Consider the following 15,895-nt stretch of genomic DNA (forward strand, 5'->3'; position numbering starts at 1 on the left):
CAGAAGACAGAATTTCATCTGGGCTTTTCTATCTCCTCATTCCCTTCTTCTGCAGCACTCGCTTGCTGCCAGCCTGCCAGGGAATGCCAGGAGGCCAACAGATCTCGCTGCAGGATCTGAAAGAAATGCTACAGAGGGGAGATTGAGTTGAGCTCTTAGGCAGAAGTTCTTCCCTGTGAGGGTGCTGAGGCGCTGGCACAGGGTGCCCAGAGAAGCTGTGGCTGCCCCATCCCTGGCAGTGCTCAAGGCCAGGTTGGACACAGGGGCTTGGAGCAAGCTGCTCCAGTGGAAAGGGTCCCTGCCCGTGGCAGGGGATTGGAGCTGGGTGAGCTTTAAGGTCCCTTCCTTGCCCATTATCCCAAACCATTCTATGATTCTACTTTCCACTAGTCTTGCTACCCTGTGCATCCTCATCCCTTGTGCTGTAGTTCTCGTCTGAGCTCCCTGCAGTATTATCTTCCCCTCATACAACTCATTTTCCTTCACCGTGAGGGCATGGGTTCGATTCACCGGGGGAAGCAGAGTTCTGCTGGAGGTGAGTCTGGTTTGGGGAGGAACTGATGGGTTTGCAGCCCCATTGTGTGCGTGCGGCCGTGCTCTTCCTCCCACCTTGCTCTACTGACTTCTGAACCCGCTGTCTAATTGAAGCTGAGATTAGTTGGAGATAGAGGTCGCAAAGATAAGGAGTTACTGCAAACTTCCATGGGCATCTGTCCTCATTAGAGAGACCCAATTAAGGGCCCTGTTCAGGGGGGAAGGCAGGATCAGCTCAAGTCTCATTAGACACCAGAGAAGCCTCAAAGCAGATTAGGTTAGGGACATAGGGGGAAATGTGGCTTCATTAATTATGTTAATGGAACAACTTTTAAATGAACGGGTCCAGTAACTTCAGCTCATTGCTCATTTAAGACTTCTGGTTCGTTTCTTGTCTTGCCATCTTGTTTCCCCGTAATATGAAACACTTTTCCTTGGCTTCATTAGCTCTGAGTCCCTGAGAAGCAGGTGGGGAGCTCATGGGATGACTAACAGGGTGAAGAGACAACCCAATGTGTGCGTTCCGATTCTGCAGATACACAGAAATACGGTCACCCAATGGTGTGAGATGATGCCTTTGCTGGTGGCAGATGCCCTGCAGCTTGGTCCTCGCTCCCCCAGTGCCTCCTCCTTGCTGTATTCACAGGTTAAGTATTTGGCTTAAAATTGCTCACGTTGAGATGTTGAAATGGATTCAGCTGACGGAAGGGAGTGGACCTAAGTTGTCATGAACAGTTCTGGTGTTTTAAAAAGTGGTTTGGAGTGGCTTTATGTATTTTCTTCCAGGTGAGGAGCATGGTGCTGACTGGTGGTGTCAGCTCTGTGTGTGTTTGGCTGGAAAGTATGGGAAGAGCCTTCTGGGTCATAGGATCCCTTCAAGATAAATTTCTGAGAACAAGCTTGTTTTTTCCCCCCCATTACTCCCATTAGAAGACTGCAATGGTCATAAACTTATTCCAGCCTGGACTTGTCAGGGGTACTTCATGTTGCCCAAGTGCAGCCCTTGTTCTGGGGTCTTGAATAGATCTTTCCCCTCTTTTATTTCACTCCCCCAAATATGTGTGTCTAGGAGATCATTTGGTGTTGCCTCCCAGCTTTTGTTCTGTGGGGCTGAACAAGCGTCTTTACATATTTAATCTCCTAAGTAAATGTCTCTGGTTTTTGATAAAGGCTGTTTTTACACATCTTACTATATAAGCATTTTGGTTTTTTAAGCATGAGAACTGACCCAGCACCACTGGAACCTCCTTGTGATGGCTTGGCTGTGGCTCTGGCACTTCTCTGGATGCTGGAAAGATTTCAGTTGCACCATGTTGGTGCCTCAGTCAGTTTTGTTCTGAGCTGTTTGCTTGGACCTTTCTCACTCTTGAACATTTTCCACCTGAGCTGATTTTCTGTCCACCTCACAGTGAAAGCTATTGTTTGTCTGAGATACGTGGCTTCCTCTTTCATCCCATTGGATTTCCATCTTCCTCCGTTTGTCTTCAAAGTTGCCCATTTTTTTCCTATGTGCTGTCCCAGCTTTCATCTGTGTGAATGCTGCTTTCCAACTTTGTGTCATCAGCAGATTTCATTAACACACTTGTTTTTTTGTGCCAAGGTCATTAATAAAAGTAGTTAATAAGATCAGTCTCCTGACCATTCCTTGAGGAGCTCTGCTGGTGACCTCCACCCATTCTGACCCTTCTTTCAACGCTGCTTCTCCTCTCACCAGTTTCCGGGCCTTGCACTTCTGCTAATCCCCATCTTTTTCATTTAGGAGTTTCCCACATGGCAGTCCATCACAAGCTGTGCTGAAGTCTGTGTGGATGAGATCTATCACGCTTCCTTTGTCTAGAAAATTCATTATCTTCTCAGGCTAACCTGATTAGCTCTGTTCGGTCTGATTTTCCTTCAGGACAGTCCCATTGTTTTCCACCCTGTTTAACATTTAGTTTCATGTTCTAATTAGTCTTTCTCCATTTCGCTGTGGAGCCTCCGTCCTGCTGGGGTTAGTCAATAGGCTCGTGGTTGCTCACATGCCTTTTTCCCTTCCATGGCATGGTTTTGCAGGTGCTGCGGTTCCTCTCTGGTGCTGGACAAACAGCTGCAGCTCAGTCCACCTGGTTTTGGCATACATATCCCAGACAACACTGAGTTTAAAGACAAAGACTGGAGCTCTGGGTGCATCAGTCCTCCTGGCTTCGTTCACCAGCTTGCTTCATTTAATGACAGCTCGCTCTGTGGCACTGACACCCTCCAGAACATCTGCAGCCTTCTCCATTCTCCAGCCAAGACCTGCGTTGGCAGATTCAGCCCAAGTCTGGGTCTTCTGCATGTGGGCCATCTCTTCCTATGGGCCTTCTCTGGCTGTGGTGATCCCCACAGGATCTCTGTACCTCACTTTTGCAGATAGAAACACAAGTGAAATGGTTCACTTAAAGCTGCACAGCAAGCCCAGACCCCCCCCCCACCATGTGCTGGGCTGCACCCCCAGAGCACGAGCAGCAGCTCAGGGAGGGGATCCTGCCCCTCTGCTGTGCTCTGGGGAGACCCCCCTGCAGCCCTGATCCAGCTCTGGGGCAGCAGCACAAGAGGGACATGGAGCTGTTGGAGCGAGGCCAGAGGAGGCCATGGAGATGCTGCGAGGGCTGGAGCAGCTCTGCTCTGGAGCCAGGCTGAGAGAGCTGGGCTGGGGCAGCCTGGAGAAGAGAAGGCTCCTGAAGGGGAGACCTGAGAGCAGCTCCAGTGCCTAAAGGGGCTGCAGGAAACCTGGAGAGGGGCTTGGGACAAGGGCCTGTAGGGACAGGCCAAGGGGAATGGCTTGAACCTGCCCGAGGGGAGACTGAGCTGAGCTCTTAGGCAGAAGCTCTTCCCTGTGAGGGTGCTGAGGCGCTGGCACAGGGTGCCCAGAGAAGCTGTGGCTGCCCCATCCCTGGCAGTGCTCAAGGCCAGGTTGGACACAGGGGCTTGGAGCAAGCTGCTCCAGTGGAAGGGGTCCCTGCCCGTGGCAGGGGCTGGAATTGGATGAGCTTTAAGGTCGCTTCAACCCAAACCAGTATGGGATTGTCTGAGTCTAAGAAGCACAGTATAAATAAGGGATGAAGTGCAGTCACAAACTGATCAGTGCAAAATACGGCGGGGAAAATCTCTTTGCTGCACTACCCTGCTCAGGGATTTGCTTTTCAAGTGTCAGCGTCGACGTGTGAGAATCGGAGTTGCAAAGGAAGCAGCTGTTCGGTAGCTGAGCCCTAAGTTTATGGACACCCCAAAGGATGGCAGCGGAGGCTGGAGAGTGGTGTTTCTGGGACAGGAACTGGGCATGGTTTCAAGTCCAAAGCTGTGAAATGGCATCACTCCCTCTTAGGAGCCAGGGTAAGGGGAGAGGGATAGCAGGGAGAGCAAAAGGCAGTCGACATCTTCTTAATTACATTTGCATATGCAGCTGTTCAAACAGACTGAACTTCATCAGTGCTTGTTCATACCTATCAGGAGGCTTAGAGCTGCTGTCATCCCATGTAGCAGGAACATACATATCTGGTGGTAAAATAAGCCGCTGGGTATCCACTCACCCAGGCTGTCCATCATGCCAAAAGGGCAAGCAATTGGTTGCACTTGGATATTGAAAAAAGTGGAAATTGTGTGCAATATCCAAGGGTGAGTGCTTCCAGCTTAGTTTCCAAGGATACTATTGCAGAATTAAATCATTAATTTATATTTCTGAAACTGGTGCTGAAATGTGTTAATTTGTACATTACCAAAGAGGCTCAAACTTGTCTCTTTCTGCCTTTTCTTTTCTAACATGCTCAGTGACAAAATAATTGCTCTGGAGTTGAAGCAGTTGGAACCAACGGTGTTCCAGCTTGGGAATTCTGTGCCACATTAAAACTAAATTAGGAGAGAAATTATCTGGGTTAACTGTTTGTATTAATTCTCACAACTTTGAAATTCTACCTTAATCTTTGGCTCCCAAATCGTCAAGTGAGCCATTTCTTCCCTCTCTTGCTCTTGTTATCCTAAATCCACCCCAACCAGGGATGCTGTCCTGAGCACAACGCTGCTGCAAACAGTGCCCGGGTGGAGAGAGGGTCCAGCATCTGGAATCCTGCTTCACAGGCCCCGGGCATTTGAGGGACACAACAATACATGGAGGATGTGGTCAATGGAGAAATTAGTTTGCTAGTGGTTATGCTGTCTCTTCAGGGCTTTCTGAGATGCATAGAGAATGTTGATCCCACCAAAACTTGGGGATATAAATCATTAAGAGCTGTGAGCCCAAATCTTTCTTGTTTTGCAAAAATACGCCAGGATTCCTGCAGTCTTGCTGACTCTGACTGGAGGAAAACTGTCCTGGAGCAAATGGGAAGAGCCATAAGACACGACTGCCCTTGGGGCAGTCACTGGTATTTACCTGAGGTGAAAATCAGCGCTGCTCAGGCTGTGTTGGTCCTGAGGCATTCAAATGGCAGGAGCTACACTTCCAGCAGGAATGTTAATGAAACCATGGTGCACATCTGGGATCCATGGTTTTGCATTGGGAAAGCACATGGAGCCGTGCATTGGGTTGAACCACCCAGCGGTGCCTGCAAGAGCCGCTGTGCCTGGTGAGCGTTGGTGTTCCAGCTCTGTGTTGGGAGCTGTGGGAAGTGGCTTGGCCTGGTGCTGGGGCCCTGGGGCTTGGATGGGAAAAGCCCCACAGACGTTTCCAGAAGCAGCAGCAAGGAGCTGGGCTGTGGGTGCTGCGGGTGCTGTGGGTGCTGCGGGTGCTGTGGGTGCTGTGGGCGCTGCTTCACTCAGTGCATGCAGCACTGCCCTGCCGCCTGCCCTGCTGGGACTCCTGCTTGTGTCCCCGGTGTGAGCTGCAGAGCAGAGGGAGGTTTCTACTGGATCAGTCCACAGGAGAAGCTTGTGCTGTGGCTGTGGGATCACTAGACCCGATGCAGAGGAGGGTGGTGGGTAAAATGGGATCATCCCCTTTGATACCTCTGAGCAGAGGGCAAGGGGCCACCTGCAGGAGCACTTGTAGCCACCTAATCTCCTGCCAGGACTCCAGGGAAAAAGCTTCTTAACAGACTTCAGCTCACAAAGGATTGTACAGCTACAGGAGGGCAGTTCCATGTCTGGCAACACTGAGCTGGGCTGGACCCATTACTGTGAGCAGGTCCAGGAGTGTGTGCTGCCTCTGGAAGGTGCTTCCTCACCCTCCTTTTGGTGGAAGGTGTAATCACCACCTAAGCTGCTTCTCCAAAATCAGAACCATGGGGAGTGGGGGTTTAAGTCATGGATGCCCACAGAGAAGCTGTGGCTGCCCCATCCCTGGCGGTGCTCAAGGCCGGGTTGGACACAGGGGCTTGGAGCAAGCTGCTCCAGTGGAAGGGGTCCCTGCCTGTGGCAGGGGTTGGAGCTGGATGAGCTTTAAGGTCCTTTCCAACCCAAACCAGTCCGGGGTTCTATGAAGGTGCAGCCTCTCTGCTTCAGAAATACTTTTTCACTTCGGATAGATGGAAGGGTCTTGTTCTGCTGCAGGATGATCAGCTTGTGGGAATGACTTTGCTGTGGACTTCTAGTGAGTACTGGGACTCACTGGGATGTGCGATGAGCTGGAGATGTGAGATTGGGCCTCATCTAGGTTTAGATACATTATGGTTGTCTTGTACCACATCCCCTTTTCTATTATAACACATAGTAGCTATTGTGTGATACTTATCTTCCATGTATTAAAAAAAGTATGCACCAGAGCATTGTGTTTCTGGCAATGAAGAGAGTGCCAGTAGCAAGGCTTCAGTGGAAACTTAGTTTTCCAAGCTGCGCTTTCTAAACCCATCTGGTTATTCCATTTATCAGAGACATACTTTGGGAAATGCTGTAAAACTTGCCTGTAACGTGCTGCAGTAGCCTTTTGCAGGAGGTGTGGCAGCCGAACTGTCCCTGGGTCCTTGTCTGCCTGGAACTTTAATTGCATTTATCACTGGTGCCTGGATAGGAGCTAAAGAGGGAGCAGTGGGAGGCGCTCCCTGCGCTCCCCTTCCCAGCCCTCCTTGCAAGGCTCCTTCATAAACATTTTCCCTTTCTTTTGTCGGGAGCCTGACAGAATACACTTACTTTAAACTTCTTTCTGCTTCCATAGATGGACAGTTTTATGCCATACAGACAGTGCCTGCTGGGATTTTTATGGCCTATAGTTCTGTGAGCAAATGGTTTTGCTCACAAGTTGGCTGGGCTGAGATGACCTTCTTCTGTTCATTAACTGTCTGTTCAAAAATATGCATGTGGTGGTAGCTACAGAGCCTTGATTGGGGTTATTTTAGGTGGTGCAGGGAGGTCTGGTCCTTTCCTTCCCTCCTCATTATCAAGCAAAAGTGACTGCTTAGGGCCTGGTTTATTTACCTAATAAACTGCCTCTTGTATCGTCTAGGAAATGCTCACATTTTTCAGCCAAGAAATCCTAGTAACAGGCAAACAGAGGTCCAGCAGTCAGGTCTGGAGAAACAACGAAATGAAGGTCAGTTAATATTGCTGTTATTCTCTTTCCCGGTGGCCATGACAGCAGGGGTGGTTTATTTGAAGATCCCAGACTCAGAGTCATTGCCTGCATTGTTGGTCCCCCGAGCGCTGGAGGCTGTGCCAACACTTGGGGATATTAATGTATTCTACAGATCAGTGAATGAAGAATTCCTCCGCACTCCTTTCTTCCAAAAAAAAAAAGGGGAAAAAGAAAAAATCCTCTTCTCTCCCTTCCCCCCTTCCTCCCCACACTTTGTTTGCAGTGGCTTTGTCTGCGGGATGTTGCTGGGCATTCCTAATGAGCAGGGGAGGAATTGTGATGGGGGCCGGGGCGGTGGGCACAGTTCCTGCTTCCAGTACCCACGGTGAAGCTGTTGTAGGGTGCTCAGGTGTGCGGCAGCTTTCACCCTGGCAAGGTTTGGGCATGGAAATAGCCGTTTTGGACACGTGAAGCTCCCTCGTTTGCTTCCTCCAAGGAGAAAGTTGTGCCCCATCACCCCCCGTGCAGGATGCGATGCCTCAGTGCTTCTTTAGTATTCATCCCAGAGCCGTGGCCGCAGCCATCTCCCGCCTCACCCCGAGCAGCTGCTCAAAAGGACAAAATCAAAGCAATTCCTGCTCCTGGTGACTTACTGCCAGGGAATAATTGGGTTCTCTTTGGGAGGAACATAGAGCATCCCTGTCCCAGCGATGGAAAAAGTACAGGGTAGCGGGGCTTGGTGGGATGAGTCTGTGGAGACTTTCGTGGGTTCAGTGGGAATAAAAGCTGATTTCATGAAGAGACACTTGTCCAGTAATAATGCAGTGGATCAGGGAAAGGCGCCTGAGCAGTTCTTATATATTCTTGTTCCATAGCAGGAATTGTACTTAGATATTTTTTTAATATGTTCTTTGATCAGTCATGGAAATGTTAGTAAGACAAAAACTGCTAAAGAGCTCTCGAGACACTGCCCTGCTTTGCAGAAGGGTGGACTGAAACGCAGACCCTCTGGAGTTCTTCTGATGCACAAGCAGCCCTTTTGTTTCCTCCTCTATAACCCAGAGACATGTCTAAAATTGGAGGGAAGATGAGAGGAGGCTGAAGAGGCCGGGCTGGAAGCACGGCATTCCCCATTTACAAGAGAAGAATCATCAATCGGCTCTTCAGGCTGTGGTTTGATGGGCAGAGCAATGCCTGTGTTTGAAGTCCACACTGAAGGTACTCTCAGAATGGAAGTGGGATGCTTTTAGGCCGTCTTTCACTTTGACTTAATTAAGAAACTCGCAGGCTTTGTCTGGAGGGGGCCTGTTAACGTGTGAAGCTCCAGCCCCCTGTGAAGAGGGGCTGGGGCAGGAGGGGGGATGCACAGATATGCTGCTTTTGTGCCGTGTTGCCAAACTGAAGACAGTAGCAAGTGTGAGCCGGCACGGCAAGAGGTCACCCCATGTGTGTGGCACCGCAAAAAGCCTTTCTTAGGGACCCAGCACCAACCAGCCCTCTGGTATGGGAAACCAGAGCAACTCCTGGGGGGCAAGGAGGGTTTTGTACGTGTCCTGCAGCATCCTTCATTGGTCCTGATGCGGGGTCAGAGTTTACACCAAAAAAGGGCAAACGCTGTTTCTTTAGTAGCTAATGCCTCTGTGTGTATTTACAAGGGGAGAAATGTTAGCTTTGAAACATCATGGGCTGGCCAGATGACGAGCTGTTGGGGGGTGGCTTTAGCAGTGGGTGATGATAATGGAAATCACCTGAAGGAATTAAACCTACCCAAAGTGGTTTGGGTTCAGACTTAAACAGGTGAGATTTAGGTTAAATATAAGGCAGAAGCTCTTCCCTGTGAGGGTGCTGAGGCGCTGGCACAGGGTGCCCAGAGAAGCTGTGGCTGCCCCATCCCTGGCAGTGTTCAAGGCCAGGTTGGACACAGGGGCTTGGAGCAAGCTGCTCCAGTGGAAGGGGTCCCTGCCTGTGGCAGGGGTTGGATCTGGATGATTTCAATGTCTTTTCCAACCCAAACCATTCCATGATTCTATGAAAGTAATGGGCTTGTTTTCAAGTTTGCGGTGTAGCAAATGTGCCTGCTGTTGTCATCAGCTCCCTGTTTGCTCACAGTGGTTGCAAATAAATGCTACAGTCTTTTGTAGTATTCATGGTCTTCAGATCTCTTGATCATGTTGGTCAACACTGATTTGTTTTCCTTTTATCTGACAGCTAGAGAGAAAACTTCAATGCTGGCACTGATAGGAGCAGTGAGCAGGCTATTGTCAGGTCAGGCTCTCTGCACTATCAGAGTCAGCTGCAAAGGTTCAGCAATAAGGAGCAAAATGTGCTCATCTGGACCAGAAAATGCAGCACGTCTGAAATGAAGTTTTGTGGGGCTTAGCAAGTGTCTGGTGAAGTGTTTCTTCCACTCTGAGGTGTGTCCTGAGGCATTATGGTTAGCTGGCGCTACAGGCTCTACAGCCATCAGCTCACAAACACATCATCCCAGCCTTTGGTCCCAGCCCAGTGGCCAAGGTGGCCTTTAGTGTGCATCTGGAGAAGCCTCATGTCTCTGCATCCAAACTGAAATACTTGGTCTTCATCATGTTGCTCTGTTACCTTTTTAGAAGACTGGAAATTAACCCAGGGAGAAGCTTTGGTACCAGTTTGGGATGGGAGAGGGAGATGGTCAGGAGATGCAGAGCCAGACAGTAGTTGAGACTAAGGAACTTTTTACACACATTGGAGGGCACCCACAAAGGCTGTCAGGGCTTGGCAGAGGTAGCTGGCGATGACAGGTTGCCAGCTGTGGTTTGGGGGTGCTGTATGAGGCAGAACAGAATGGGAATAGCCTCCCCTATCAGTAATTTCTGTAGAGTTGTTTTAATTCCTCAGCTGAGGAATTCCAGGATGGTGGCTTCAATTCAGGTGTCACACATATCCTGTTAGGTGGTTCCCTACACGTACGTGATAACTGCTCCTCTTGCCCCTTCCCTGTGCTCCAGCATGGGCAGGAGCAGGGTGAATTTTTACTTTACACTGCTTTTTGGACCTTTGCCACTTCACACTGTCCCTTCCTTCTGGTTGCCCATGAGGAAAGACAATGATTTTACACAACACGATTCCACATCACCAGGGTTAGATTTTTAACGTAACAGGCACCTTTGTGTAACTCCCCCAAATCTTCAAGGAATTTGGGAAGTATGAACTCCAGAACGAAAGAGATTCCCAGCTTTATTGCTTCTCCCTGCCCTTGATGATTTTATTTAGCACTGTAAGATTTCCAGCTCCTGCAGGGTTGGGTGGTTTCTAATTACTGCAGTATTTAGAATGTCTTTGGGGATCCCAGCAGACAATGGTTTGTGTTTAGCTCTAGAGCATTAGCAAGGCAACAGTACTGCTAAAAAGTTTGGGAAAAGTACCTTATTAGAGCCAAAGTGACTCATTCCTGCTGGAGAAGCAGCAAATGTTTTTCTGGCATTTAAATAAAATGCAAAAATACTGATTTCCCACCTTGATGTTGAAGTAAAGACTCAAAAGTGAGGGGAAAAAAGCCCAATATTTAGGCCTTCTACAAAAACACTGGCAGTGCCAAATGATTCATACCGAGTGTTTTCCAGCGTGTTTTCAGCATTATAAACATTGACATTTCCAACTTCCTGAGATGAGAGGATTTAATTTCTTCTTGTGAATTTTGCATTCTTTGCTTTCTGATTCAGAAACACTGTAGTTGGGGCGGGTGTTTTGACAAGATACTCAAATCACTCGGGTGCTGGTAGAAGTCTGTTTGAAGCTGATCTCCAGTTTTTGTTAGAGCTTCAGGTCCCACTGGGAGTTTCAGAGGAGAAGTGGATTTTCAGACTGAACAGTGCACCTCAGCTCTTTCCTGAAATTAAAATTCCTTGATTTCTGCTCATCTTTCCCAGTGTTGCTGCTTCTGCTTTACTGGTTACTTTGGCAATAGCAACATTATTAATATTGCCATTGGATGCGTGGCTACTTTGCCATGTCCTCTGTACAACTTCCTGCATAATTAAGTGTTTTATGCTTGTTTGCCATCACCTTTGGTATTTCAAAGATGCTCATTGCTTCGGTAGCTGAATGCAGTAATGCAGATGAATGCAGAGTAAGTTCTGTTCTCCTGTGTACTTAGCTGCATTTAAGCATTCGTATCATGTTTGTGCGTGCATATTAGTGGTTAATGGTCTATGAGAGAGACTTTCTTGAAAAGGAATATCTTGAGTTCAGATCAGTCAGCCTTGCCCACTGACGAAAAGCTGTTCCTGTGCTTCGCTGAGACTTCTCTGCAGTTGGATCTGCTCTAGCCTGGACTAAATCCGTTGGCCTGCTATAATGTGGAGCTACTCTGAAGGCTGTGGTGTACTCCATGCAGGAGGAGAGTCATGCTTTAGGTCTTCAAGTTCTGCTTGAAGTGAAGAGTTGGTGCATTTGGAGGCTTGCAGTTTCATGCTGTATAAGCCCTCTTGAGATCAGAAAGGTTAAATTCTGGTACTTGGTAACTACTGAGTTTTCTCTTGGGCTGTCTGGGTGCTTTGCTCCTGTTGCAAAGATGCAAGCTTTGGTTTGGCTGCCAGAGGAACCAAACACTAGAGGCCATCTTCCAAGGAAGAAAGAGTTGAACTGATTTTCATTTGCTACTGTGTAAAAGGAAGGTCAATGGGTACTGATGATTTGTTGGTGGTCATCTTTTGTCCTGCTGATTCTGGCAATAAGTAGATGGTTAAGTCATCAAATTGGGAATTGGGGAGTATTTAGATATTAAATGGCTTAATAGGCTGAGCTGGTTGTAGCCTGACTGATGTGGTAGTGCCCAAAAGGGAGGTGAGGCCTGCCCGTAGGTGGGCATTCAGGTATTTTTATGGGTTATGACTGAACAAGTTTTACAACGTACCAGCTCCAGTCGTCTGCTTCCTTGCTTCATTTGGCAGGGTTTGCAGGAGAGCTGAGTGTGAGCTAAGGGCTAGTTTTGGCTCTGCTCTGCTCTGCTCAGTGGCTGCTTTTAGTGGTGGTCTAGCTCACCTGAGATACCACGTTGTCTCCATAACTCTGAGATAGTGGGGAGGACCCCGTCTCCTTTTAAAGCCTTCATTCAGCATTAGTCAAGAAAGAAGTGGGGCATCTGGAAGTCGGGAAAGGTGTTACTTCTAGTCAGGCTTCCCATCATCGTGGACTTGTGTGACCACTTCTGCCTTCCCTGTAGTGTTTGTGCTCTTCTGCCAAGGTTCTTGGAAGGTGAGCCCTAAAAAAAACCTTGTGGCCCTAAGGAATGAAGGGAGGAACTGGGATTGATATGAGGAATTGCTTTCCTTCACTGCCAGGCCAGTGCTGGCTTCATCCTGCAGTGATTTTAGTGTGAGGTGCCCTGACCATGGCAGGGTGTTGGAACTGGATGATCTTGAGGTCCTTTCCAACCCTAACTATTCTATGATTCTATGATTCTATGATTGACCTGTTTAAGTAGCTCCTTGCATATATATATCGTCCTTTGTGGAAGAAGACAGTGCTTTTGTCCCCATTGGAGCATCATCACTGTCCCCCTGCTCTTGGAGCACCTCAGCTTGGAGGTGCTAGAGGAATTTGAGTTAAGCCATTGGATTTCGGGGACACGATACAGAATTTGTCAAGCTTTGATGATGGTAAGTTGTGAACTGCTTCACAGTGCCTTGCAAGGTCTGTCCTTCCCAGACTACTCTGCAGAAGCAGCTGCTTCGGTGTTTCTTCTTGGTTCACAGACACAGGTGAAGGCACATTCTCCCAGTGCCACCTGAGGTCAAGGCATGGATGCAGTGGGCAGGAGCAGCCCCTTGTCTGCTGTGCTTGTCACATGCAGAGTCTGAGATCAGGAAACCCCTTCAGCTGTTGGTTGTAGCTCCCTGTGTGGAGCAGTACCAGGTCCAGAGAGTGGGATCCTGCAGGTTGGGAGCATGGCGGAGGCAGGTGGGCTGAGGATGACTGGAGAAGCTGTTCCTTTGGGAGCTGGTGTTCATGAACCCTCTGCTGCTGCAGGTTGGCAGGCACCCCTTTGGGGTTGGGAAGCTGGTGCATTAACAGGTGATGTTTATCTACTGATGTGTGGACATGGCTGATGCTCAGGAGGTTGAGGCTTCCACACTGAGCAGAGTCTGCAGGTGGGCTCTTTTCCCTGTTAATTTGCTGAGATGTCTTGAACTGTCCTTTGCAATGAAGGAATACGTGTTAGTCTCTTTGTCTGGTGGCTTGGTAAACCCACCGTTATTCATGATGACTCCCAAGTGTCCCCATCACCACTGTTAGATCCTTATTACTTCTCTTCACAGCTATCAAACCTCTTACAGCTTTTTGAGATTAGCCCTTCTCATCTCATGCTTTTCTGCACTTTATCATGGCCTCCTTTGAGATACAAAGGCATGAAATAGTCTCTTCTGGTGGAGTTTCCTTTGACTGAGCTAGACAGCACTTCAGTAGTCCTCAACTGTCTAACTTCTTGCATAAGAGACTTTCTCTGAGAGATATTTTTAAAGACGTCTCTTTGGTAAAAATACCTCAGGTAGGAGGGAGAGCTCTCAGCACACTCACCTTCTCCAGCATGATGGGGTTACGCCCTTTGCTTTATATAGATCAAGAAAATAGGGAATTTGCAATTCTGTAGATAATGGAGGGTTGCTGAATAATGATGTAGAGACTTATGTTCAGCTCGGTGTCTTTTAAAAGGAAAATGTTATAAAGCCCTGTCTGAAGCCTCTGTGAACAGCCTCTCCCAGAACATGGCACAAAGTGTCCTTAATGGGAAAGAAAATGATTGCTGCCTGTTCACCCAGTACCTTGGGCAAATAATTTCCCGACCTCAGTCCACGTACTCTGGCAGATCATGGTGAAGTCCATAGACAGGCATTGCCCATCTACCACGAGGGCACAAACCTGCAGCAGGGAACTCATGGTCTTAACTCGCTCTTGCAGCTCCCATCACTGTTCCAGCAGCTATTTCTCTGGCCACAAATCTGATTTATTTGTGGGTTGGTTTTTTCTCTTCTGGGTTGCCAGAGCTGCTCTGCTGTGTTGGGTTTATTAAATGCACGTGGCAGATAGCTGCTGCTCGCTGTCTTATTTGCAGACACCCCTCTGCTGTTCCCGGGTGCTGCTGTTGGCAGTGCCACGCGTACACCCACCGAGCAATGGCAGGGAGCTGCTCAGTGCTTGTGTGGATGATGGTGCTGGCAGCATCACTGCTTCGAAAACGCTGATGCTTCTCTGAAAAAGAGTCATCTCAGTGATGAGCTGCTGAGCTGCAGAACACGGCTGCAGCTTTTTCCCCTGTACAATTTTAAACGTAATATTCCTTTTTTTTTGGAGGAAGGCGAAATGAAAGTTCATTGGGAGAAGAATACTTAACGCTGCCAGAGAAAGTTCTTGATTGTGGTTGATCCCGAAACGAGTGATGAATGTGTGCTACCAGGGCCGGGGGATTTGGCGTATGAATTTCCCAGGGTTTAATCATCTCATAAGGCTGCTGAGTGTGACTCCTTCCCCAGTAATCTACTTAACTCAGTCATTTACCCCTCCTTCTGCCTTGCCTGGAGAATGAATCTCACAGGTTGTTTGCATGACAAGTAGCTTGGGATTGTCTGAGCAGTTCGAGTTAATGGTTTCCCATGTTCACTGGCAGGCTGGGTGAGGAGCAGAGCTGGAGAGCGGGTTTATGGGCAGTACTATTCTGGGCTGCACCATGTGTTTTGAGAGCTAAAGTGTTTGGGGGTTTTTTTGCCTTCCAGAGGATGTTTTTCTCCACCAAAACTAATCTTGGGGGAAAATGCTGTTTGGTAGTTCTAGGATTATTGGATTTGCAGATAAAAACTGCTGTGCTAATGGCAGCTACTGACTGATGACCAAAGCAGCTAACTGGGAGATGTTTCTTGGCAGCTGATCATGCTAAAAATCTCCCCTCAAAGCCATGAAAACCACAGGGGACAATGTTTAAAAAAAGAGTTGCTAGCAAGCAAATCCCTGAATCCACTTCTTTGTGTTAACAGAAACTGAGGATGCTCCATCAGGAGTGTGACTTCTAAACTATATTATCCCCTCACACCAGACCTTCGCTGTGCTAAACATAAAAGGATAAGCATCCCTTCATCTCTATTTTTAGTTTGCCTCCTCCTAAAGCCAAACCTTGTGAATAAAATTCCTGCTTCGATATAGGCTCCATGAGACGCGGTTGGGTTGTGTGAGCTTGTAACTGGGACAGAGGACACAGAAAGGGAGGCCGAGGGATTGGAAGCTCTGGATAAACTGTCTGGGTTTTGTTTAAATTACTGTCATGTTCTGTGGCTTGCTTCAAATCACATACTGTTGCAGTCCCAGTGGCTTGCACCTCATGTGCATTACATTAACCATTTGCAGATGACCTTCTTTCTGCTATAAAGCCGTGTGTGCAGTCAGAAACTTTTGGAACGGTTGAGGCAGGATTTGATGAAACCTTTAAAAACCTCAAACCATACCATTATTTTAGAGTTGTTCATGTGTGGGTCTACCTGGTGACACGATGCAGGGGTCGTGGCGTAGATTTTCCCCTCTATGGCTGAGAGGTGAGATCATCTCGGAGAGCTTCGCGTGAATGCAGAGCAGCAAGCACAGCTACCACAGACTGGTGCAGATGTGGAGGTTCAGCTCCCTCCTCTTAACATTGCCCTAGCTGTTTTTTTCTGGTTTCCAGCCAGAAAAACCTTCCATTCTTATGCTGGACAATTCATGGATCCCCCAGCTGAACTCAAACCCCACTCGGAGTAGCCTCACTGGTGGCCAGTGTCCTTGGGCTCCTTACAAGTAGCCATGGATCACAGGTGGAAAGTCCCTGCTGGGTTCTGCTGAAGGTGGTCTGATTCTCTACACAGATTCACAGGAGTTTGGGCCTTTGCCTTCACTTCC

The 15,895-nt window shown here is 48.4% G+C and overlaps 1 protein-coding gene across 4 annotated transcripts in view; it reads left to right on the plus strand.

The window, feature by feature from the left end:
• STX8 (syntaxin 8) overlaps positions 1-15,895 on the plus strand; it is a 122,148-nt gene that overhangs the window by 66,035 nt on the left and 40,218 nt on the right. Inside the window, exons 8-9 of one of the 4 annotated variants that reach the window (XM_065693879.1) lie at positions 6,929-7,015; positions 8,060-8,103. The exons of the other annotated variants lie outside the window; for them this stretch is intronic. Coding sequence (XP_065549951.1) covers positions 6,929-7,015; positions 8,060-8,088 — 116 coding nt within the window. The 3' untranslated portion in view covers positions 8,089-8,103. Of the gene's footprint in view, positions 1-6,928; positions 7,016-8,059; positions 8,104-15,895 lie in introns of those variants that run through there. 4 annotated transcript variants of the gene reach the window in all.

This window comes from Lathamus discolor, chromosome 13 (assembly GCF_037157495.1).
Source record: "Lathamus discolor isolate bLatDis1 chromosome 13, bLatDis1.hap1, whole genome shotgun sequence".
Taxonomy (NCBI): domain Eukaryota; kingdom Metazoa; phylum Chordata; class Aves; order Psittaciformes; family Psittacidae; genus Lathamus; species Lathamus discolor.